This window comes from Saccopteryx leptura, chromosome 6 (assembly GCF_036850995.1).
Source record: "Saccopteryx leptura isolate mSacLep1 chromosome 6, mSacLep1_pri_phased_curated, whole genome shotgun sequence".
Taxonomy (NCBI): domain Eukaryota; kingdom Metazoa; phylum Chordata; class Mammalia; order Chiroptera; family Emballonuridae; genus Saccopteryx; species Saccopteryx leptura.
The window spans coordinates 137,277,992-137,304,589 of record NC_089508.1 but is presented as its reverse complement, the minus strand read 5'-3'; the positions used below and the strand labels follow the sequence as shown (position 1 = coordinate 137,304,589).

General features: G+C 43.0%; 1 protein-coding gene across 2 annotated transcripts in view; it reads right to left on the bottom strand.

The window, feature by feature from the left end:
* GLI3 (GLI family zinc finger 3) overlaps window positions 1–19,095 on the bottom strand; it is a 380,830-nt gene extending 361,735 nt beyond the window's left edge. For both annotated transcript variants that reach the window (XM_066341812.1, XM_066341814.1), the window contains exons 1-2: window positions 19,046–19,095; window positions 5,012–5,176 (exon numbers count right to left, since the gene is read on the bottom strand). In XM_066341812.1, coding sequence (XP_066197909.1) covers window positions 5,012–5,135 — 124 coding nt within the window. In that variant the 5' untranslated portion in view covers window positions 5,136–5,176; window positions 19,046–19,095. The remainder of the gene's footprint in view (window positions 1–5,011; window positions 5,177–19,045) is intronic.
* Window positions 19,096–26,598: the final 7,503 nt, after the last annotated feature.

The following is a 26,598-nucleotide window of genomic DNA, read 5'->3' as shown; positions in this document are numbered from 1 at the left end:
TTGTTCTGAGTATCAGTCAGCACCAAAGGAGAGCATCTGAGCCTGTCCACTGGTGATGCTGCCATGAAGCTGGCAGATGTGGGGTTACGCTGCTGCAGGTGGCAGCAGCCTGATGAGAAGTAGGTGGCTGAGCTGGAAGAGGAACACAAGAAAGATGTCACTGCTTACCAAGCTAAAGGGAAGCCTGAGGCAGCAAAAATGGAGTCACCAAGAATGAAAACAGCAAAAGAAGAGGAGGAAGAAGATGAAGAAGGTTATGATAAGCTAGTTCTATACACAGTTTTTCTTGTCTATAAAGCATTTAACTCCCTGTACACAACTCACTCCTTTTAGAGAAAAACATTAAAATATAAGGCTGTATTACACTTGTTTTTAAACCATACAGTGTCTCTTTTTGTGTAGTTGACATACTATCAAATGTCTTTAGATAGCCCTGACCTGGTGGTATTTTCAATAGCCACTAACTTTTCCTAGTACAGTACAGGGGTTGTTAATTGGCATGGAAATTTAAAGCAGGTTCTTGTTGATGCACAGCACAAATTAGTTATGTATGGGGGTAGTTCTTTCATCTTGTTGTCTCTGATGCAGCTTATATGAAATAATTATTGTTCTATTAAACTGAATAACACACAGTAATTGCAAAAACAGTAGGAAGGAGCTGTTTTGTTGACATTCTATTTCTAAAACAACTTTTAATTAAAAAAGAAATATCAGATTACTCCTTCAAAAAATATTCATAGGCCAAAAAATGAGACAAAACACTTCAATTGAAAACTCAATATTTGCAAGTCATTGAAGAAAATTTTATAGGATAATGAAAATGTTAAAAACATTGAAAGATCTAAATTTAAAAAAAAAACAACTCTTATTTACAAAACACAACACGTAGCTTAGAAATTTATATTAGAAACAGATTAAGATATTTTACTTAATAATCTGAGTGCATACTTTATGTGTGAAAGACACCATTTTAGATTCCAAAAATGATCATTTAATCACAGTCTTATTTAACATTTAGAAAACTAAATGTCTTCTCTTTTGTCATTTATGCTTAATAAATAACAGTAGAGCTTAAAATCTAACTATGGCACATGAATCACACATTGTGATTCCTAAGTAAGAGTACTGAATGCTTCCCTGACCAGGTGGTAGCACACTGGATAGAACATCAACCTGGACGCTGAGGACCCAAGTTCAAAACCCCAAGGTAACTGGCTGGCTTGAGTGCTGGCCCATCAGCTTGAGTGTGGAGTCACTGGCTTGAGTATGGAATCATAGACATGACCCCATGGTTGCTGGCTTGAATCCCAAGGTTGCTGGTTTGAGCAAGGGGTCACTTGCTCACCTGGAACCCCCTGGTCAAGGCATATATGAGAAGCAATCAATGAACAAAGGTGCTGTAACCAGGAATTGATGCTTCTCATCTCTCTTCCTTCCTGTCTGTCTGTCCCTGTCTATTCCTCCTCACCCCGTTTAAAAAAAACAAAACATACTGAACACTTTATATATACAAAAATCAAATTTGCCTTTTTTTTCATACAAAATTTAGAACACAATTTTTCATTTGTGTTATTTTAAATTTCAGTGGTAAGAAACAAATGCTTAATTAAAATGCTGATCAAGGTTCTAGAACCATACAGTTTGCTTGTGTGTGTTGAAACAAAACTCTGTATGAGTGTTATTCTAGGAGTAGATTCTAAGCTGAGAAAAGAAAGAAAACAGATCTGTAAAGACATGCAGTGGAATGTGCATGGTTTGGCTGTAAGGCTCTCAGTCTGATACAAATTTACAAATTGCAGCACATTACAGCTAGAAAGTTAATTAAGTCAACCTAACAGCACCAATAACAAAACATTTTTGTTATTTTAATCATGAAATTGTGGACAGGAGAGAAAATTCATATATTTCTTTGGTTCTTAGTGCTGAGCTCATTTTTAATTGCTCATTTACAAATTTACAAATTTAAGAGCTTTGTAAAGGAAGCATAAGAACTCCCCTGGAAACCATAGCAACCACAGTACTACCTACTATAGGATACAAATGATTTTCACTTCCTTTTTCTGAATAGCCTCAGTACAGCTATCCTATCCGAGCACTTCTGAAATCTTTCTGTAAAAGGGAGGGAGGGAGGGAGGGAGGGAGGGAGGGAGGGAAGGAAGGAAGGAAGGAAGGAGGGAAGGGGGGAAGGAGGGAAGGAGGGAAGGAGGGAAGGAGGGAAGGAGGGAAGGAGGGAAGGAGGGAAGGGAGGAAGGAGGGAAGGGAGGAAGGGAGGAAGGGAGGGAAAAGAGAGAGAGAAAGAACGAGATAAAGAAAGAAAGATGGATGAACCAATGACCATGCAATGGCAGCCACCAGCGAGCACACACAGAGTGTCACACCCATGAGTTCTCAAACGAAAATGGGGCCCAGAACCAAGGCCCACATACTGGCTGTGTGATCACTTGAGTGCAGAGGAAAGGATGCAACTATAGGGGCTTGCAGAACAAAGTAAACACTGGGCCATCCCACCCCCTAAGCATGATACTGGAGCTATATACTCTGAGCTAGTTATAAGAAACCTGCACAAGACTGTTAAAATGGTCATTACAATTATTAGCATTGCTTACCTAAATCAATAACCAAGAAAGAGGTTTATATTACTGGTTTTACTTTTCCCATCATTACATTTCTTCGCTGGTTTTCCTGGAATCTTCCAGCAGGGTTGCAATCCATGCTTAAAAACAGCACTTCCATTTTTCTTTTATTTGGATTGGGTCTTTAAAGTTATCCCAATATAAAAAGTAGTAAATCCCTGAGTAGAAACAGGAACACTGAAAAACTCGCCAAAATTACTAGGATTTCTTGGACACGTATCATTTATACATGTGCCCTTGCAAACCTGACTAATGAGTACTCTCCTCCAAAAGGGAGAGGTTTTACACAGGTTTAGAAAAGTGTGTGTGCTGTGTGCTCCAAGAGCAACGGGCTGACCAAGACAGGCAGCCAGTGGGCTGTGGCTCGGGAATCAGTTCTGTGGTTATTTCAGACTATAGCACTGTAAATCAGGATGGTTCCTTCTTTGGCTAATGTTCTTGAGTGGCTTCCTGGCTGCCACAGGACAGCTATGTTACTTCTGTTCCTAGTCATCCTAAAAATGGGTTCGAAAAGAGTGGCTGGAGATGAAGGCGACAGCACCGAGCACCCCTGACCGGTGCGGGTGCAGGCGTCGCACAGCAGCGCCTTCGTGAGAACAGACCACTGCTGCTGCTCTATTGAAGTCACCGAGAAAAAGGACAGCGGCTCATCACAGCTCCCCATATGACAGCATCACCTCCTACCAGCTCACACTTGTCCTCACCTGTTCTCTCACATATCCACACAGCATCATACAGTCACACTCACACACACAAGCTATAAAGATAACCAAAAGCTGATGTTTCACATAAAGCTTAATACACAGAAAATGCTTATTCCTACAAAATTGCTATTAAAATAACCAAATAAGCTACTCTGCATGGACTGATTCTACTTCTGAAATAATAAATGTCTTAACTTTTACAAATTCCAGGAAATAAAAAAACAAGGGTCACATGATTGTTTTTTAAAGGAGAAATGATGTCTTCTTTAAAAATAATGCACACTAGAAAAATAATGCAGTATCTGGTTCAATTAAAATAAGCTCCAGTTCTGACTTGAAACACCAAAAATAGAAGGGAGAAATACAGATATATTTTCATGTGTATGTAAAGTAAGTTCATTATGTTAACAAAGACATATATATATATATCTCCCCCTAAGGATCAATTCAAAACAGGACTCATTAGCCGGCAGGTTTAACATCAGCTCCCCCTTCCTTCACCCAACCAAGCCAACAATGCACAGTGGTGACATCCAGGGATCAGAGGAGGGCACCTGAGTAGCACATACTTGCCATGCACAGGATGGGCACAAAGAGCAAGGACAGGCATCTCAGAATGCCAGCTCTGGCAGTTACAGGTAGGATAGGAAGCTGCAGCTTCTTTACTGGTTTCTGCCTTTAGAGTCTATGGTTCCGAGCTGCAGTTACTTTCCAAAGCAGATTCTGACTCTCTAATTGTATGTTAAAATTTTTAAATCAACCTAGTAAAGTCTTTCTTGCAATAAATAAAACATAAGCCCGCTGGGAGGGAGATAGCAAGTTGGCTCACGCAAATCAGTGTGCCAAAATATGTATTGTCCAGGAATGGGAAAACAGACCAGCCAGGGCATGTGGAAAAGTGGAGAGTGATTCAGGGAGGCCAGGGTTTCTACAAACTCTACGAAGCGCAAAGGCAATAATGGTGTGCAGGTGGAAAAGCCAGGGAAGGAAGGGAAGGCTACCATTGACCTATACAGAAGGGGCTCTGGAATTCATTTTCAATGCTCCCTGCTTGAATTGAAATGCCTCTCAACACTTTGCTTAAAATATTAATATAGCATATAGAAACAGTAGCTCTATGCTATCTCTGAACACAAATTAAGTAAATTAAATTTTTATAAGCCGACAGCAAAAGCTGTATCTCAGAGACTACTGTTACCTTGAGGTACAACACTAACAACTTCTAAAACCCTTTCAAGCAGATTACTTAAGAGTTGGGGATGGGGATCCTCTTACTAATTTTGACAAGGCTACTTCTGCCTTTTTTGTAGTAACTAATCAACTTTTTGATTAGTATATACTTTCCATGTGAAATAGAAAGGAGTCTCAACTCCTGCCGGATAAATCAGAATGACTTCCAAAATGCCAAAACAAGAACTTTCTATGATAAATAACCTATCACATTTACATCTCAAATTAGAAAATTAGGAAAAAAACATGTCATTTCAGTTCCAAAATGGAGATGACAAAAGCCTGGCTATCCTGCACCCCCGAAACACACTTCATCCCATTTGCTTCCTCTAGCCCCGGATGGAACAAACACTGGTCCAGGTGCAGATGCTCAATGCGCAAGGAATGCAGAGAACATAAAAATGACTGTAGGGTTGGCTGCTGGTAATCCCTGAGGCGGCTCACCATTGGAAGTAGTGCTGGAGGCCACGGCTTTCTCACTGACATCTGTTCGAGTGGAGCATTTCACTATAGAATTCTCAATTTTTTTCTTCTCAGTGGTCGGGGAGCTGTGGGACTGAGCCTCCATGACGACTTCTCATTACTTCAGCTCTCTGGTACCAGGAACACCTAAATAACACAACAGCACCATCAACTTCAAATAAGAGTGGGGGAAAAAATCTCACTCAAAAGCCCACGTGGCCCTGGCCGCTTGGCTCAGTGGTAGAGCATCGGCCTGGCGTGCGGAAGTCCCGGGTTCGATTCCCGGCCAGGGCACACAGGAGAGGCGCCCATCTGCTTCTCCACTCCTCCCCCTCTCCTTCCTCTCTGTCTCTCTCTTCCCCTCCCGCAGCAGAGGCTCCACTGGAGCAAAAGATGGCCCGGGCGCTGGGGATGTCCCCATGGCCTCTGCCCCAGGCGCTAGAGTGGTTCTGGTAGCAACAGAGCGACGCCCCAGATGGGCAGAGCATCGCCCCCTAGTGGGCGTGCCGGGTGGATCCCGGTCCAGTCTGTCTCTGACTGCCTCCCCGTTTCCAGCTTCAGAAAAATACAATAATAATAATAATAATAATAATAATAAAAAGCCCACGTGGCCTGTCACCTGAGGAGGTGCCTACAGTTTTAGCAAATTCAAAATTTAGAAGAGCTTCCCTACATGTTTTCCTGCAAAAATGCCTCGAAGTTTTATTAACAAGCCAAATTCTGCCTGCATGTGCAAAAGAACAGAGAGCAATGTTCATAATGTGGAACTTCTCCCAAATTCCTACTGTGCATCTGTTATTAAATGGTTTAAATATCTCAATTTACAGCTGTGTTTATAGTGTGAAACCCAAATGTCACATTACTCTTTTAAGCCACATCTACAAATGTCTCCTCAGGTGGCTGACTTTATAGTGAGGGGCAGTAGGACAACTTTCCAAGCAAGGGAAGGTTTTTAATTAATTAGATGTTTTAAAGAGCATGAAACAATTTCTCAAATCCAAGCCCTACTCAAAGTTCTATCTCAGAAGATAATTTGGGTCAACAGGCGATTTTTGCTTCCCCTCATTAAGATATCTAAATTGCAATATGCCTCTTAATCCCAATCAGGCAAACCACACTTTTTAAGCTTTCTTAAAACATGAGACCATTTCAATTTATTTTAGCTATATTTTTTAAACAAAGGTAAGAGAGCAACATGCTGTCTTCCAGAGAAAGTCAAAAGACTGCCAACAGCAAAGACTGGAACCATTTAAGAAATATTTAAATTCAGCTAAAGGCAAATTCAGTCAGTCCACCCTTCACTGGCTTCATTCATGTGATAATCGCCCCTAACTCAACATTCATCAACTTTCACTCAAGTTGGTGTCATGTTTTGTTTTGTTTTTTTGCATTCAGGATCTACACCTAGGAAGAATATAAAGAGATGACAAGCACCCTCTCTGGAATGTCTCCTTCAGGCTATATAGACTGTAACACTCACGGTGGGCAGTTCTGCAGCTTCTTTTCTCCATTCAGCAGACAAAGCCACTGCGCTCAACCAACACAACAATTAGTAAAATAAAATAAGCAACTTCATAACCAACTAAAAGAGTTAAAATACCAGATGAAGTATTTTTAGTAATCCTTTACTCAGAATTGTGAGTGAACTACAAATTCCTCCTTTATTGTACCAGAAACCTGGAATAACTAGAAAAGCTTAAGACCCAGAGGCCGCACAGCATCGTGGCACTAGTGTTTCCACTAACTTCTGTTTCTTGTCCTTGATTATCCAGTGTCATTCATCTTAAAATACACATGTTATTTAAGAATAGCTATTCTGGAATAAAAAAAGAAAAGCAGCACAAAGTTAAATTTACATACCAATTGTAAGATCCACTCCAAATTCAGAAGCACCCCTCAAAAAGCCCTGACAAAGTCAAGTATAGCAGTGTGAAGGAGCTCAGGATTTCCTTCTGCAGGGCTGCCATGCTGCACAAGTCCAAGGTGAGGCCTTGTTACTGGCCACCTGAATGGAGACATTAAGTGCCTTTTTTTTCCATCTTGTCACATGACAGAATCACAGTGGGACTTAACCTTAGGAGGAGGGGATGCAGTCCTCTTTAAGAATATGTTAAAAGTTACGGATCCTCTCCCTAGAGGAATATTTTTTTTTAATTTTTTATTAATTGATTTTTAGAGAGAGGGGAAAGAGAGAAAAAGGAGAGGAGCAGGAAACATCAACTCATAGTAGTTGCTTCTCATGTGCCTTGACTGGAGCAAGCATGGGATTTTTGAACCAGAGACCTCAGTGCTCAAGGTCGATGCCTTATCCACTGCACCACCACAGGTCAGGCACTAGAAGAATATTCTTAAACACAAAAGTGTACACTTAATTTCAGAAGAAACACAGGCCGTCCAAACTTTTCCATGAATTCAGATAAGGAACTCTGGAAGGAGAAATTTCCAATGGCCCCTTCTAGCTCCAATAATCTCAGAATAATTCTTTAATTTTTTAACACTCCCCCAAAATTTACTTAAATATCATCTTAAATGTATGCCATCCCATGTTGTTCAGGGACACCAGTCACTTAAATCTGCCTGGCTGCAGTGCTTGGGAAACATTCAGATTGATTGCGTGGTCTGCCTTGAAATCTTGGAGGGGGGCACCAGGGAACCTGCACTGTAACCAGCACTAGTGATTACAAGCTCACTAAAGCTTGCAGACAACTGCTCTACACATTTCTGACCACTACTATGTAGTGCAAAAGGTACCTATTTAAGAACTGGCTACTTGATAAACTAATGGGTGAATTGCACCCCAACTGAATTCCAACAGCCTTCACTGTAATGAACTCTTCGTCTGGAATCTTTGCTGAAAGTCCAACCCCCTCCAGACAGTAAACTCTATGAAGACAAGCCCTGGCTATCTTCCCCAGCATCTCATACCTCTAAAAATGTGTACTGAGTAAATAAAGGACTTAGTGATGACCCATGACCCATATGGGTCTGAAACACCTTAAATCTTCAAGGCCACTGGTTTAACTACATAGCTGTTATATCCAGTGTTTCTTTGAAAACTGGCAAATTAGCCTGACCAGGCAGTGGCACTGTGGATGGAGCGTTGGATTGGGATGTGGAGGACCCAGGTTCAAGACCCCGAGGTCGCCAGCTTGAGCACAGGCTCATCTGGTTTGAGCAAGGTTCACAAGATTGAGCCCAAGGTCACTGGCTCAAGCAAGGGGTCACTTGCTCTGCTGTAGCTCCCAGTCAAGGCACATATGAGAAATCAATCAATGAACAACTAAGGAGCCGCAACGAAGAATTGATGCTTCTCATCTCTCTCCCTTCCTGTCTGTCTGTACCTATCTGTCCCTCTCTCTGAATCTGTCTCTGCCACACACAAAAAACAAACAAACAAACAAAAAACTGGCAAATTACATAAAATCTCAAATTTTAACAGGAATATTTAATTGATCAAAACACTCCATTCTCAACCAGTGGGATAAACAAGCATTTACTATAATTGTTCCCCTCAAAACACAGTTTTATTGGCTATGAATGAGTTTACTAAATTCAAACTGCCAACAGAAACACACTAATGGACCAGGAAAAAACCATGAAGAGATGGGACTCCTGGTGAAGTCAGTCTCTTCCTCAGTACACAGAGCCAATTAACATTAGTGAGGAGACAAGTCACCCAAAGTTCCCTGACAAACTTTGTTTCTGGAGTTGTTGGTTTTTACCCCAAGCAAAGGACTTCATTTTAACAAAGCAACAAACCCTCAAATACTCATCACCACAGAGGGGCTCCTGTGAGAAGAGGCAAAGCCCCGGGCACTGCCTGAAATCACACTAATTAATGGTCTGAAAGAAGACTAATTCCTATCATCCACCCCTCCTTTTAAATTACTTTTTTTAAAAACAGGCCCTTAGTCACTCAAGAGTCTAACTCCTTCTATTTTGACAACTTATTTTTTGGATCTCATTAGTAAGTAACTGTAACTAATTATTTAAAAGTGTGGCTTGTGTTTGAAACACAGCTATAAAAATGGCAACTTGCCAAACAGACATCTGCTTTCTATATATCCCTATAAATTATATCAGTTTATTTTACTGATAAAAACACAACTTTGTCCCTGTCAGTTACAAAAGAGAAAGTTTTAACGTTCTTGACTCTCACACCTCATCAACACTCTGCACCAAGAGTTAGCAGAGAAGAGACTCTGTGTCTAGCTGTGGTGGTGGTTTTTTTAAAGAATATTAAACCAAGTTGAGAATCTCAGTCCTGAGCTGTCACACAAAAGCCTGAGGTATAGAAGTAACCAGTAAAAATTCCTGATGGAATCCTAAAACACACATAATTGAGACACTAGCCCACAGTACTACATTTAAAATCTGGAATTTTCTAAACAATAAAGTACAATTTACTTAGAACAGAATGATCAAGGAAAACTTTTCAGTTCTGCTTCACTTCAAAGATTTTTTTCTGAGGAAAATGCAAGTTTTTTAGATGTGAATGGAATGAGCTCTTTTCCCTACCACGTTTCCTCTTCTTACACACTCCATACTGTTCTCCTTCAATCCCTTTCACCACTGAAATACTATGTGCAGGATTTGTTGGCATGCCCCTTGAGTTTTTACGCTGATAAAAACAAAACAAAACAAAACTATAGCTGATGCTTGAGTCCCAGCAGCCTGAGTAAATACACACACACACATTTTTTTTTAACTGCAGCCAAGGTAAACTGTGCTAATAGTGTATGTCTCTGGTCAAGCCTAGAGTCTCATAGGTAAATGGAGGGATAAAGGTTCCTTCCTGTAAGCAGTCATGGCTTTTCCCCACTCAACTGTCCCTAAACTTTTGTCATTTCCTGGAGGTCAAAACCCTGGACACAATGAATTCCAGACACTATGTAAAACTCAGTGCCTCTCCTATTAGCAACCTGCCTGCAAATGGGTCTTTTCTGACTTATAAATCTGAACTTGCTTCAACCTTTTGCAAAAGAAGGCATCTAAAGCTTCCTGATGCCACTAACCAAGTGATGCTATAGTGTAGGTCTCCACTTGAAAGTCAGCAAAAAAAAAAAAAAAAAAGGGCAATTTATCAAAATCGAGAATTCTTGTGAGGACCTTTCATACAAAAAAACCTAAGATGGCCCTCTCTTTCGAGTCGCCACTAAGGCTGCAATGGGAAAAAACGAAACCCACGCCCAAACAAATTTTTATCTTTGAAAAGAAGTCAGTTGGAATCCTCGTTTTTCTCGGGCTGTGGGACTGCGTTTGTTTTGTCTGAGCGCAGGTCTACGGCGTGGCCTTTCCACGCCGGGCTCCCTGAACGTGCTGCCCTCGACGGTTCCAGGGCCAGAGTCTGCACCCCTGACCCGGTCCCCAGCTCGTCGGCGCGGCCCTCTGGCCTCGGCCACGGTCCCGGCCGCCCCGCCCGCCGCCGCGCCCCTGCTCCTCCCCGACCGCAGCTCAGGCCGGCGCCCGCCGAGCTAGCCAGCGGGAGAGCGCGCACCGATCTGACTCCGCTGCAACGGCGGGGCATCGGGCTGCGGAGCGCTCCCAACCCTGTTCTCATCCGCATGCCCGCAGCGGTCTTCCCGACGGTGCCAGCTGCGCAGAGCAGCCCGATCCCGCAATGCCTCCGCAGCCAGAAGCGCTTCTTATCCCTTTCACCACGCTGGCTATCTGCTCCATGAGGACATTGTAACAGAGCAAGGCATTTCCAGCGGATAGTTCTCCGTGGCAGCCCTGCTTTCGTTCGCACAGCTGTTTCACCAGCTGAATACAGATGTGCAAGTTTCCAGGTACTTTGCAGTGCAACACCCTGCGTGCTGCACTACAATAAAACACTGGGCACACTTGGGAGTCTTCAGGAAACCAACTCACTAAACTTGTAACTCGCCGCCCATTAACCCTGCCCCCAAATACAGTTTCTTCATTAGCTGCCCTAAATAGATTCAGGTGTTGTGAATGGGTAAGGCAAAGATACATCCCATTGCCTCTCAGGGAGAAAGACCCTCAGTGGAGTCCCAAAGTTCAACCTTAACCATGAGGCTTTTTACAGTAAACAGCATGAAAAATCAAAATTCTGGAAACGTGCAAAAATCAGCCTTTTTCTTTGCAGGTCTCTACAGTGAAACCTGGGATCCACATGGAAGCCGGATTACTGTATCCTCCTTAAAATTTTTAAGAAGAGAGCCCCAGTACTAAAACCAACACTTAATATTATGTTTGAACTGTATAAAACAATTCTAATCTAAGGTGAAATGAAACAGTAATTATAAACAGATAATGCCGCATTTGTGAACAGCAGGCAAATTTATTTCTCTAATACGGTTATTTTTAAATTATCTGAATTTGGGCAAAAATTCTTTATTTTTTTCTTAATTTATTTAAAGATTTAAAACAAAGAAGTTTTGCCTGATTAATGGTAACCTGGTCAGTTTCTGATAGGTTAAAACAGCTACTGCCAATGAGGGATCAGAGGGAGAAGGCATTCCAGCAGGCAGGGCAGAGTTAACAGCACAGTGATTAAATTAGGCTTTCAGTAAGAAATTATTCCTGCAATTTAGGGAAGCACTGCTCACGTGGAATAAGGCTTTTCTTGAAAAAAATTACATTTACTAGCACCTGCCTGTGTGTTTATAAGCTGAATGATCTCCCTGATGTGTTAATGTTTTAAAAATCCAGTATATACCAACCCATGTAAGGATTTGAGGGGCCTCCCTTGTTTCTCTTAAGTGTGACATTTCTCTTATACTTGATGACTACAGGTTAGCTGCTACTTCAAGATGCTGCTCTTGGAGAAACCATTTAAGTAAAATTTCTATTAGATAGTTGTACATTCCTGTAGCATTAACACTCAGTTCTTAAAGAAAATAAATCCTTTAGGAAGAGAAATTTCTTAAAAAATCAAAAAGCACAAACCTAATGCTGATTTTAACTTTTGATCAATTTTGAAAGTGAGAAATAGTCTGAGTTTCAATGAACAAAATTTAGGGAATTAAAAATATTTTGGTAGATTTTGTATAATTATGCACCTCTTATAGATGTCTCGTGTGGTCGATGTTTCCTTCTGCTCAAAATATCTTTCTGAACTTAAAATCAATTAGATGTGCATAACGTCTGTGGCACACCAACAGCTCCTGAGATTTCTAAGGCTTCCTCCTCTCCCTTCCCTATTTGCATTGCCTTTCTTTTCTTTTAAGAACTTCCAGAACTTTTGGTTCCTGGAATTATGTGTCTTTACAATCAAGCTTAAGGGGGTACAGTGCATGATCTATGAATATCAATTTGCTTTTAAACCATCACAAATAGTAGACACCAATACCTGCTGGTTGTTAATATTCTGAAGATATTAACATATTCTTTGTGAAGTACTGTTGATCATACATTACACTTCCAATTTTTAAACTTGTGATTCTTGAATCTTAGTTGCAATTTAAAAAGCAAATTTTCCAAAATTTAAGAATTTTAAATTAAGGCTTATTTTTCCAGTCAACTAAGCCTATAAACTTTGCTTATTCAAAGACAGACTTCTTCATCTATATTTCTTTACCCCTCCCTCCAATCCTGCACCAAAATACCAGTGTAAACTGGATCAAACTGCACACCCTCACCATGAAACACTGTGGCATGCAATTTCATCTTAGCCCCAGCCCAAACATCAGATGTTGGCCCCCCCCCCCCCCAGGTTCCCATGTGTCTCACTCAGTTCATTAAGGCCTCATTCTTAAGCTGCTGGCTGAGCTTTCTCTACACAGAGTAACTATTTTTGTTGTGGTTGCTTTTTACAACAAACTCTCTTGAGACTAAATTTTTATTTTTTTAAATACCACTAAATGAAATCAATAGGGTTAACTGCCTCATTCCTTCAGTACTGCAATTTGAGAGCTATCGGACATCCAAATTCTGAGTTTTCTATCTCTTTTTGTATAAATGACTAGTTTATCATGTAAAGTACCCTGGAATATTGTTAGGTGTTTTATGTAATCTTCAAAAACAACAAAAGTCAAAGTAGCTAATACTAACAATTTCCACATGAAATAAGCAAATAAGATGTCACACTGCCTTCTGAAGGTATTCCAATAACCAGATTTAAATAAAATCATTTATCTCCTATTATTTAATTTAATTTTGTAGCATAAAAATTACTCAAATATGTAACCAAATGCTTGTTTAAAACATACTTTCACACACACACACACACACACACACACACACACACACACACACACACACGAGTCACCACCCCACCCTCCCCCCAAAAAGGAAAGAACCACTAGCTGTTTCAGGCCAGCAATCAATCCAATTTACTGCAGGTACAATTTATATGTACAGTGCATGCCACAACAAAACCACAGTGTGATGCCAACAGGGCCCTTAAGAAAGTTTCCCCCTAAATCTCTGGAAAGGAGCTTTAAAAGAAAGCAAGGATTATAGTCAGCTAGAAGGTAGGGAGGGGACTTACCTCAAACCCAGCCAAGCGGAAATCAGAGCAGTAATTCTACAAGTCAACAGAGTACACTTTCAAAGCTATAATGGTGTGAAGAAGTGCTGGGCAGCATGGCCTGAAGGCAGCACTAATACACTGATGACTAATGGCTGGGCTGGGGCAGACAATGAATTTGGGGATTGAAAACTAACAGAAACCATGCAGTACTTTGACAAATGGGCTTTCACAATTTCATTCATTGAATAACCTTTAAACACAAAATTGGCTCCAGTTCTCTTGGGAATTACATGACATGCTGTTAGACGATGATGTAAGTATTTTCTTTTTTAAATTATGACTCTTATGCAAAATGTAAAAGTACTATATATGAGGACAGAACTATAGATGCTACCGATGCAGGTGTGGAGCTCAGTACAATATTGGCTTTCAGGAGTGGACTGAAATGTTCCAATGCTACCTTAATAAGTATGTAATAGCTTGTTCATTCAATTTCTGTGGAAAGCCATAGATTTTCTGGGACATTTTGTCTGGTTGAAATACACACACACAGAACAAAAATATTCTCAAATAAAAAAAGTGATTATGAGTAGATAAGAAATGTGGCACTAAAGTGGTACATTTACAAGTGGAAAAAGTCTTAATTCTAAGGGGCTAGGAAAAGGAAAAGCACCTTAAAACACTGCAGCGCCATGTCAAGTTTGCAAAGAAATGCACGTACAAACACATTTAACATCTAATTTCTTTCAAGCAGCTCCGCTCCCTCATCCCTGCATAACTAGCCCTTCGATTTAAAAATAATAACTTCTGTAATTTTTAAAGAGAGAATGAAATATCTCAAGTGTCTCTAAATTAACAAATACCACTTACTTTAGACAGCATTGCCTTTAGGAGCTCCTAAAAACTTAAGGATCTTAAAACAGGAAGCTTAGCGAGCTCATAAAATTATTGTTGGAGCCAGAAACACAGAGCATATTTAATCTGCAAACTGTGAGTGTCTACAGTGATTTCAGCAAGATCTGAGGTATGCCCTTAAGGTTTGCTGGGATCTGGGATTAGGGGGTTGATAAGAACCTCTGCTGCCCATGGACATGTTTTTCTTCTGCAGTTAAACACAAATGCACAGAGACATTTGACTGCTGCTTGGTGTTACTGTTCAAGTTATATAAAAGCTTTGCAGCTCCTTTTGCTGTCAATATATCAAAGTTTTAAAAAAATCATCAAAGTGTGAAATTTCATTTAAAGTCTTCGCCGGTCTACGGCTCTGTTTCAGAGGCCCATCAAATAGAAGTAAAGATGAAAAAATACACTGAAAGTACTTGAAAACTTTGCAGCAGTGCCCAATCCTGTTGTTGTTTATTCTGTCTCATTTTATTTACTTTGAAACTAGAACAAATCAATTTTCATCTAGAAAAATGATGACATGAAGTGAAGAGCAGCATCTTCTACCAGACTTTAATTAAAAGACAACCTGAAGTCATTAGTAGAGTGGAATCTTTTGCTTAACAATTTAAATATACACACATTTCCTCTATAATCACTTCAGCATTTTAATTGCCTCTCATATATAAATTGGCAGAAAAGTTCTTGAATCTTCCAAAACAAATCAGATTGACTACAGAATACAAATGCTAGCAAACCTAAAACCTCCTTCAAAGAATTCTTTAGCTGGGGATTTACAACAATTGCATAAAGAAGAAAAGTCTGACTTTTAAGATAATCTACTATAGTCTAAAAGCATTAACATTCCATTACTAAAGTTTTCTTGAGGATTTCATGACTCATTGATTCACTTTTCCTTCAAGACTGTTTTTCCCTAGTTCATTACTGTCCATATAAGTGAGTGCATGGAACAATGATCATTAAATTGTTTCCTTTCATAAACTCTCAAACCCTGTCCTCAAAAAAGGGGGGAAGAAAGACCTTAGTGAGTAAGATACCTTACACAAAAGGAAGGGCCTCTAACTGGCTAAGTAAAGCACAGAAGTCTGAAGTCTGAAACCCTTATAGTGGCAGATAATTAAGAGAACTGGCCTAGAAACAAAAGTTCAACTTTTGGCTTGGGCATCAAATTGATAAATTAATGACTCTTTTATTAAATAAGTAATGAAATAACCCAACGGAGCCATTTTTCATCAGTACTCATTTTCTCATTTCTCCGTGTAATTCTTTGCAAACCAGACATACAATAAAATGTGTTTATACCAGGGTTCAATCAAGCAATACAAACACGTTAAATGTACTGGGAATTGGTAGGTAGCTGAGTTGGACTTACTAACCTATTAATAATAATATATATCTTTTAAAATGCTTCACAAAACACCTCTTACGTTGGACTCATTAAGGTATGTTAAACCAAAGCTTCCCTACGCTGACTTTAAGAATTATATAACCTGAAAGTATCTCCCTTTAGGCAGGTAGGTTTTAATTAAATACCTTTTAGTATAATGTAAATTCTCTTCTCTCTATAAGTATGCTGTTACAACTAATTTATGTTATTTCATGTTTGTTTAAGGTGTGACTATAGTCTAACTGGCCAAAGTGTTTGTGTATCAGATTGTTAAAACCAGTTATTTTCTAACATAAACAAATTCTTCTAATACTTCACACAGTTTATAGTAAGACCAATCGGCAATGCCTTAATATATTCCCACAAACTGAAATACTGTTCTGCTTTAGGAAAAAGTGAAGAGATTTTGAGGTTATTTCACTACTTTAAAACATAGCATTTTCTTCTTTCAAAATAATCTTGACAGATATAATTAAGAAACTGTCAGAATACTATTAATTTTTAATATAAAATGTAAATGAAATAATTATAGGAATCAATCAGTAAAGCGCCTATTCAATTATAAAACAATTACATAAATACTCAAAATTAATACTTTAGACCAATTCTTGAAGATTTCAGACTATAGTATGCTAAGATTATCAAACAACACCATAAGCATAACATGGGAAGTATAGTTTCTTCCTTAAATAGAATAAAATGAAATCATTTCAGTTGGCCAAGGCACAACCCCCCTCCCATCAGCCATGCCCAACCCACTCAAGCTGCAACTTTTTTAAAGTTAATTAAATTCCACCAGACACATATTTTAGGGATCTAAAAAACCACCTCATCCAAATTTTGTACAAAATCACACACATGGGGGAAAAGCCTGATTATTGTGAATTTTCAGCAATATCCCAAAGAGCTCTGGAAAGAGGACTTAAGAAAAGGAGAGCAGAGGTGTTTTTTGGAACTGAAAATACTAGTTTGTTAATGGTGCTGCCTTTGCACTGTGGCCGGCTCTCCATCCCTCTGAGGGGCACCAAAGTTTTGCCACCACAAAATATACATTTTGGGATACTGATTTTTAAAGCTGGTTAAGAAATGAAAGACTCAGAAAGAACCACTGGTCCTCCCACTTGCCTGCCTACAGTAATTCAGACAGAAAAACCTGCTTAAAGATGGGAGCACCACCGTAGTAGCATCATAATATAAATTAAATGGGACAGACAGGGAGAAATACAGCAAAGCCTGTGTCCAATTGTTTCTGGTGGCCCAGCAAGAATTTGTTTACCACAAGTTTGCTCTTTCTCACCTACCTGTGCACTGTCTGCTTTCCCTTTGATATGCCAGACCCCTGCCTCCCTCTCCTTTGTCCAGAGTGGCATATAAGCCTCAAATGCCCAGTTCTTCCTTAGGTCTTGTATCTATGGCACCCCTGCATATAACTTTGTAATATATTTGGACATTTTCTCCTGTGAATTTGTCTCATGTTATTTAATCATGAGCCCAGCTAGAATTTAGAAAGTGGAAGGAAATTTTTTTTTTGCATCTCCAAATCTGACTAAACGACTCTTTTATTTGGAGATGTGGACAGTCCATCATTTCAAACTGAAATGGCAGCTGGAAAATGTGGAACAGCTGGCAAAGAGCTGGGAGAAAATGTTTTACATAAATACATGTACATATAAACTGGCAAAGGACCACGAGCACTGTACCCAAAGCCAGAATCCACTGGGCACTGCACAGGGTGATGAAAAGTTGGGGCAGGAGAACTGCAAGGAGGTTGCCTCCTTAAGGTTTTTTCTACAAGGGATCAGCAAGGGAAGCCTGGGTCCAGTCGGTCTAGAGGTCCAGCCTGTCTAGGGTATCTCCTGGATATAATCAAGCAAGTGCAATCGGGGACAGAACAAAGTTCAGGGAGGGATAAAAAGCCCAGGTGTACAGTGGTGCTTTGGCATCTGCCAATCTGCTTAAAAGTCGCTTCACCAAGTCTCCAAGTTGGGGATAAATCTTTACTCCCTCTTCACCTCCTCCTGCACATTTTCTCTCCTAACTCGAGAAAGTAACTGTCCCTTGCAGAGTGGTTCATACACAACTCTGCTCCATGAAAATGCGGCCTCTTATGCGATTGGTACGGGGGCCACAGTTACCGCCCCCCTCCCGCGCGCGCATTCACTCCGTGCAGCTTCTAACGCTTTTATTTGTTTTCGTGTGTGTGTGTGTGTGTGTGTGTGTGTGTGTGTGTGTGTTGTCCCTGAAAAGGAAAAGAAATGAAAGAATTCCAAATCATACACAGATGGTACAACTTTCACTTTTCTTCTACTACAACCAAGGCGCGCCTCTCCCAGGGAGCACACCGCTACCCCGCCCTCCAAAAGGAGGCGCGGGCTGGAGGAAGCCCCGCAGCGGCCAGCCCGGCGCAGACCCGCCCGCCGCCCGCGGGGACGAAATAGTGCACAGGCAGGCGCTCAAGCCTTGGAGTCTAACGTAGTTCTTTAAAACCCTTCAGGTGGGGAGTGGGGATGAAGGGAGCGTCGCCGCTGCTGCAAACTTCGTCCCCCTCTAGGATGTGCAGTTCTCCAGTCCGTCTCCGAATGGCCGAGGGGTCAGACACTTGGAAAGGGAGCTTCAAGGAGGAGGAAGCGAATGAAAGCGTTGCTCTGACGCCTTACCGGTTACTCTCTAAAGCTGGGCGCCTTTGACAGCCATTTTCACTTCTCCCATTCCCCTCACTGGAGATCCCGCCTCGACCTGGAAGCGTCCGTACTGCCGCAGGAGCTGGCTGCCCCGTGCGGGGCCCCCGAAACAAAGAACTTCGGGCGGGACGTACCTGCTGGGGCGGCGGCTGTCAAGTCCCCTAACTAACCATAGGCCCGCGTCCAGGACGCCGGCGGGCGACTCCAGGCTCCGCGAGGCGCAAGCCGCTTGGTCTCAAGCGAGCGGCGGGGCAGGACACGGGGAGCGCGGGCCGCCGCAAGGACGAGTCCAGGCGGTGAGTGTGCGCGACCGCTAGTGTGCGAGCGCGCCGGTGGCGCTGCCCCTGCCTGCTCCCTCCCGCTCGTGCAGCTCCGGCATCGGTTTCTGGATCGTGTAATCCGATCCCTCTGACTCACAGGCCCTGAGTGACAGTTCTGATTTGGTTAACCCACGGGAGGGAGAGGAAAGAGAAAGAAAGAAAGCCCGCAGCGTGGGCCTCTCCTGGCACCCAATCGACTTTCTCGATGAAGGTCCCATCCCTGCCGGGAGACCCGCGCGAATTAAGGAGCCCCCCCCGCCCTGACTCAGCGCAGTCCGCGCTACTCACGCGGTGGAAAAGTTGTCCCTCGGTTCTGTACGTCCTTCCCTCCAGCTCCCTCCTTCCCTCCTCTCCTCTTCCTCCTCCTCCAGTCTGTGCTCCTCCTCCCCCAAGTTTTAACAGATGTGGCGGGACTCTTCCCTCACCCTTGTACTCCCTCTTCCTCCGCCCAAGCCTCCGCCCCGTCCCTTTTCTTTCCGCCACTCTCCAGCGCGGTGGGGACTCGCGGAGCGACTGGACTCCTGCAGCCGCAGGGGGCGAAGTTGGGAAAACTTGGGAGTGCAGCTCGCCTTACTTTTGCTTTCTTGCTTCTTCCAGGCCGTGCCTTGTCCCCGCGCCCAGAGCTGGTCCCAGCTGCGAGGCGAGCGGTCCTGGCGGGAGGGGGCACGGCGTGGATCGGGCTGAGGGCCGGAGGTTGTTCGGCCGCCCCAAGCCACGCGCACTCCCTCCCTCCACCGCCGCCTCAGTCTCCTCCGCCTCTCACCGATCTTCACACAGATACATTCATGCCTGCTCCTCCTCTTCCCCCTCCTTGACCCCGCGCCCGCTCGGCGCGCAGAGGCCCCACCCACCCGGCGAGGGAATGGGGGCCCGGGCTTGTTGTCACGGCGTATCTCCCCGCCATCGGTCGCCTCGCCGCACCGCGGGGGCGCTCCCGCCGGCCCCCACCCCAGCACCCAACGCAGGGGCTGCGTCCTGCCTGATCCCTTTGCTTCACTCCCCGCTTCTCCGCTACCCTTTCTCTCGCTCAGTTTGTGTGCCCTTTATGTTTTTAAGGCCTCTATGAGCAAACCGTCATTGACTCTCCCTCTGCTTTTACATTTCCCCAGGCTAGCCCTGAAACTCCCTCTCGTCATCAGAGGATGCTTTTGGGGGCTTTGGGTTTTCCTCTCCACCCGACTCTTCTACCCTTGGGGCCAAAATCTGGGGAGTGGGAACTCCTACTACACCGCCTGCTGTCCGTGGGCCATTTTATAAAGGACACAAAAATAGAGCAACGGGTGTTTTTCCCTGAGCAACAAAGTTTGTCTGCCCGGATTTGTTTTCAGCGGCCCAAACTAGTTAAAATTATTTTCCTCCTTCTCTGGCCAGCCAGCCAACCCATATTCGTCAGTTATCTTTCAGTGTACCCAACCTGGGCCCGGAACTTTAAAAGCAGTTTCCATGGGAGTAGCAAAGAAAGAAAAGAAACTCCTGAGGCATTCCAAAATCTATTCTCCTGGGATAAACTTTCTACCCACTTTTTCTTCACCTCCTCCCACCCCCATCAGTGCCTGAACGCTCAGGATGCACTTGTGTTGACTGGCTAAGCTTCTTGACTGAGAACCAGAGTGGGTAGACAAAAGATTAGCTATTAGAATTTGGAGAGCATTTTGAGATTCAAATGCTTAACTGGAGAATTTTTTAACGGAATTAATGGTGGTATTCACGATTTGTTTCCTGGGACCTGTTGCTTATCTCTCAAAGATATGACAAAAGCATACTCTGACTTGACCTTTTATGGTAGAAATGGTGGAGATAAAGTAGGCCTGAAAGTCTGTTTTAGGAATTTATTTTAAGATTTCTCTCTCTCTCTCTCTCACCCAAGAAAGAGAGAGAAAAGAAAAGGGAAATCCATCACTTACTGTACAGAGCAAGGGTCTGAGGATACAGGGGTGGTGCTCCAGCTTCCCCGCACTAACTAGTCTCAGGCTCCAAAGGATTGATTCTGTGAGCCCATCTGCGGGATAGTGATAGAAAAACCAGGTTGCATATCTACCAGGATTTGTATGAGTTTCCAGTGAGATAATGCATATGAAAATGTAAAGGGACACAAATGTGTAAGAATTGTTATTATACTTTGCAATTGAAAATAATTAAAAGCTGCTCTTTCCCATATATACATCTCCAGCATCAGCCACAAATTTTTTTGTGTGTTCAAGTACTGCTTCTACCTCAATCACATGAATGCAAATAATACATCCTGATTGAATCCTCTGTTTTACCCAATGGCAAAAGTAAATAGAAAGACAGCCAATAAATAAACAACTTGAATAAACTAGATATTTTAACTTTTACTTGAAAATGTCTTCTAGTAGATTTTGGATCATGAAGATCTTGAGTCTCAGTTTTAAGAAGAGATGAATAAAAAAACAGCTAACATGTCCCGTTACATCCATCAGAATAGCTAAGAACAAAAGGAGTAGTGCTGGTCCCTCCAGTTTATCCCTATGTCCTCACCCTAAGAGCCTTGGCAAAAACCAACAGCTCTCTGCTTTAGTAGTAAACATGTACGTAAGTAGGCACATTTTGTAGAAATGGCAGAGGAATAAAACATAGTTTGCCTAAGTGTGAGTTATATGGTCCCGATCCATCTTAACACAAGAACTCTTTTTCAAATGAAAACATATATGGAATCTCAAAATATAAAAGAAAGCTGCTCTGGTTGTAGCTGGAGTGGGGTCTTAGAGCCTAACCCCCCCACACACACCTTTCTCTTGTATCAGCCACCCCATTTTCAGCTCCTGAGACATCTCTAAAAATCCCAAAGGCATCCTGAAACTCATAAAGGTCACTTACAGACTTATAGGGCTCTGAGATTGCCCTTCCTCCATGTCTAAAATTCCACCATTATAGATTCATTTATTGCCATCTCTCATCAGTTCCCTTTTCAAATGCAAATCTCTTAGGAAATTTTAATAAAGTGAATCCTCAAAATGATTAGTTTATACAACAGACATTTTGGGGGCAACAAATTGGAGGAAGTACTAGTTTCCTAGGACTCCCACAAACTGCATGGCTTGAAACAACAGAAATCTATTGTCTCACAGTTTCAGAGACAAGGAGAACAAAATCAAAGTCTCAGCTGGGCCACATTCCCTCTGAAACCTGTCTGCAAACTGCAGCTCGCGAGCCACACATGGCTCCTTGGTCCCTTGAGTGTGGCTCTTCCACAAAATACCATGTGCAGGCGCTACCTTGATAAGGAATGTACCTACCTATATAGTTTAAGTTTAAAAAAATTGGCTCTCAAAATAAATTTCAATCATTGTACTGTTGATATTTGGCTCTGTTGACTAACGAGTTTGCCGACCACTGCAAGGGGAAGATCTTTCTTTGCCTCTTCTTAACTTCCGGTGGTGTCTGTCCTTGGTATTTCTTGCCTGCTTCACTCCAACTATGCCTTTTCCCTGTGTCTGTCTCTCCTCTTCCTAAGGGCACAAGTCATATTGGCTCAGAATCTCACTCAATTCCAGTGTGTCAATGCTGTTTCCAAATCAGATCACATTTGAGGTTCCAGGAGTTAAAACTTCAACGTGTCTTTTTTGGGGGGAAAGGGGTGACACAATTCAACCCAAAACAACACTGAAAGAGAGAGGACTTGAGGGATCTGCAATTGAGAGGACAAAAGGATGAACCTGAGAACAAAGTTCACATGCTCTTCTGCATTCTTGGCCCTGTCCTTTGTGCTATACTCAATGGCTCTTCTTGCCTTCATTTACCATTGCAGCTCTTCCATCTCCCTGCACAGTCACCCCCAATTAATTATTGGGAAATCCTAAGGGGATATGTCATGTGTACACTCCCAGCTGCAAGTGGCAAAATTTAAAGGGGAGAAAGGGAGTTTTCTTGACTGAGAAGTCCAGCATACCAGGTGCATAATTAACAAATGTCCTCTATAAAGCCTAAAATGAGTCACAATTTTCTTCCTTTTTTGTGCTGGTCCCTTCTGTAAATGCAGGACCATCACTCTTGCTTCAGGTTTCCATCATAGGGCTGCCTATTGGAAGGTGATGCCTTCAGTCTAATATGTTCTAGGGCATCCTCAGTGCTTTGAAGTCACAGTATATTCTACATCCATTTGGGAGAAGGATTCTTTTGCTCTTTGGAGTCAAATTTGATCACTGGCTCTTCTTTTGTGTGAATATCTTACCAACTTTCTTTTTGAAAATAGCTCAGATTTGCTTAGCAACATTTTTTCTTAAGGATTAATACCTCTTCTTTGTTCCCAAACTTAAAATAGTTAAGGCTCTTATGACGTAAATAAAAACATTGTCCCCGAGGCCCAGAGCAAAGCTTTACTGTGGGACCATGCTTATCTGCTGCATGCTTTCTGCACCTCTATGAGTTATTTCCCAGGAGCCTCCTCTGCCTGGCATGCAAATAGACTCCTTGCAGACAACATAACTAGCCTAGCCAACATTTCAAATGGTTCTGAATTACAGCACATCACGTAGATTAATGCTGAAACGTCTTTTAACATCTTTGTATGTATGTATCTCCTTCGGAAGTTTATAGGTGCTAGTTAAGACATTTCTTCTTTAAGGATTCTCACCACTTTGAAAAGTGGTGGAATTAAAATATTGTATTGGCTGTATTTGAGAACTATAGTCCAAAACAAAAATAAGGTTTCTTAAATTCATGCATGCTCCCCCCAACTGACCTGCCACCTGAGTGAGATCAGCTGGAGGAAGTAGTCTCAGCAAGGAAGCCCTGACTTGTGGCGCTCTTGTGGATGTGAGTACAAGGAAAGAGGGAGTTTGGCCCTGGAGTTGTTGTGCAAGGGAGATAGAGCAAGAATCAAGGTTCTAAACCCCGGTATCATCCAACTCCTTAATTCACCACTCCCTTCCTCTGACGGCCTTCTCTCCTAAAGTGCTCACTTCTGTACTCTTCCACAGGGTCGGCCATGACAAATGATTCCTGCACTGAACTGATTTTACTTCCTGAGGGCAACTCTAAGCCCATTTAGGTTTCCTGCTGTCCTCTTTTATTTCCCAGGCATCCTGATTCTGCATGCACTGCACCCACCTGCCAGCCAGCCAGTGTACACATGGGGAAGATGGGGGGGGGGGGTGTGCAGGCAGATTTCTAGTCACCCAAATGCCCCAGGAAAGGAAACACTCACTGAGATGGTGCAGAGGGGATGGACCTGAGCTTCCCCACGCTGACTGGCTTTTTGCCAGAGAGGGAGAATACTTTTAAGTGCATCACACAGGTGCCCTTCCAAGGGTCTCTCACTCAACACCTGCATAAGTTATTCTTCCATCTTCTGGGAACATTGGGATTATAAATGTTATCCAGATGTTGGCTATTCACCTTGGAGATGTAGCTATTATTGGCTTGGATCTCTGCCAATGCCACAAGTTGGGAAGACCTAAAACACTCCTATTGCATTTCTACAGAGTTCAGAGCCCCTGTGGATGTTGCATGACATCATCCTATGCACCATACTCAGACCCTTGCCGGCTCTAAAGGAAATCCACCCGCAGCAGGAATGGGGTGAGCTTGATAGATTTTACTGATGATTTGGGGAGCCCAAGGTTGATTTTCTCCATCCCTCTTTTTAAAAAATAAATAAATTTCTCTTTGTGTCTCAAACCGAGCAGTTAAAGGGCCAGTGTCTGTTTCTTGAAGTTTCACCTTCCTTTCCTAGGAGCTTATTCATGTGTGACACTGTTTTCTCTTGCCTCTTCCATCTCTCTTTGCCCAGGGTCTGCTCCGCTCACTATCTTCATGATCATCTCCCATCCCACTGGCAGCCATGCTCAACACTTCTTTGACTTTCCTTAAAACTAAAGTAACACGCAGTGGCCTGTGTGAAGAATGCTGACGTGTAGTGTTTGATGGGTATAAGTGAATTTTGTCCTAGAGTCTTCATTTTGCCACAGTCTCTACCATCCCCTATTGGTTCTCCCATCCAAGTACTAACCAGGCCCGACCCTGCTTAGCTTCCGAGATCAGACGAGATCGGGCGCGTTCAGGGTGGTATGGCCGTAGACACCTCCTATTGGTTCTACCTGCTACTCTCATTTACATAATCTGTCTCACTCCTAAAAACATTTGAATTTCTGTTTTTGTCCTAAATAATTCACTTACGCAAATGGTAGATGTTACTGAGTCTTTTCATAACCAACACATAAAGGAGAAGATCCAACATTTCCCACTCCAATGTCTGCCCTTTATTTATCTCTGCATGTGTCCCTACTGTATTATTTTTATTGACTCTGCACATCTTCTGTTCAATGCCAGGAGTTGCAAACTGGTAGAGCAGTACTTAATGGTGGCCATGGGAGAGTGTTAATGAGCATCAAAGAGAATGTGGAGTAAGGAAAGGACATGGAGCTCTGTGCTACATTATCTCAATAGCTGAGAGCTCAGAGCCAGTGATGATTTTTATACTTTTGTTATTGTAACACTCCTTTCATGGACCTTCCATGTGGCTGGAGAAGAAAGCACAAGATGGAGAAGATAAAAATTAAGAGGCCCAAGCCGGTTGGGTCAGTGGTAGAGCGTCAGCCTGGCGTGTGATGTCCCAGATTTCATACCCGGTCAGGGCACACAGGAAAAGCACCATCTGCTTCTCTACCCCTCTCCCTCTTGTTTCTCTCCCTCTCTTTCTCTTCTCCTCCTCTTCTGCAGCCAAGGCTCGATTAGAGCAAGTTGCCCCTGGGCGCTGAAGATGGCTCCATGGTCTTTGCTTCAGGTGTTAAAAAAATGGCTCTGGGCCCTGGCCAGTTGGCTCAGCGGTAGAGCGTCAGCCTGGCGTGCGGGGGACCCGGGTTCGATTCCCGGCCAGGGCACATAGGAGAGGCACCCATTTGCTTCTCCACCCCCACCCTCCTTCCTCTCTGTCTCTCTCTTCCCCTCCCACAGCCGAGGCTCCATTGGAGCAAAGATGGCCTGGGCGCTGGGGATGGCTCCTTGGCCTCTGCCCCAGGTGCTAGAATGGCTCTGGTCGCGGCAGAGCGATGCCCTGGAGGGGCAGAGCATTGCCCCCTGGTGGGCAGAGCGTAGCCCCTGGTGGGCGTGCCAGGTGGATCCCGGTTGGGCGCATGCGGGAGTCTGTCTGACTGTCTCTCCCCGTTTCCAGCTTCAGAAAAAAAAAAAAAAATGGCTCTGGTTGCCTGACCAGGCAGTGGTGCAGTGGATAAAGCGTCAGACAGGGATGCATAGGACCCAGATTCGAGACCCCGAGGTCGCCAGCTTGAGTGTGGGCTCATCTGGTTTGAGCAAAGCTCACCAGCTTGCACCCAAGGTCGCTGGCTCAAGCAAGGGGTTACTTGGTCTGCTGAAGGCCCACGGTCAAGGCACATATGAGAAAGCAATCAATGAACAACTAAGGTGTTACAATGAAAAACTAATGATTGATGCTTCTCATCTCTCTCCGTTCCTGTCTGTCCCTGTCTATCCCTTTCTCTGACTCTCTCTCTGTCAAAAACAAACAAACAAACAAAAAAAAACACACAAAAATTGGCTCTGGTTGTAAAGGAGCAAGGGCCCCAGATGGGCAGGGCATCGCCCCCTATTGGCTTGCCGGCTGGATCCTGGTCAAGGCACATTGTGGAGTCTGTCTCTGCCTCCACTCCTCTCACTAAAAAAATTATTTTTTTTGACTTTTTTTTTTTAATTTTTTAAAATTTTTCTGAAGTTGGAAATGGGGAGGCAGTCAGACAGACTCCTGCATGCGCCCAACCGGGATCCACCCGGCATGCCCACCAGGGGGTGATGCTCTGCACATCTGGGCATTGCTCTGTTGCAACCAGGGCCATTCTAGCACCTGAGGCAGAGGCCATGGAGCC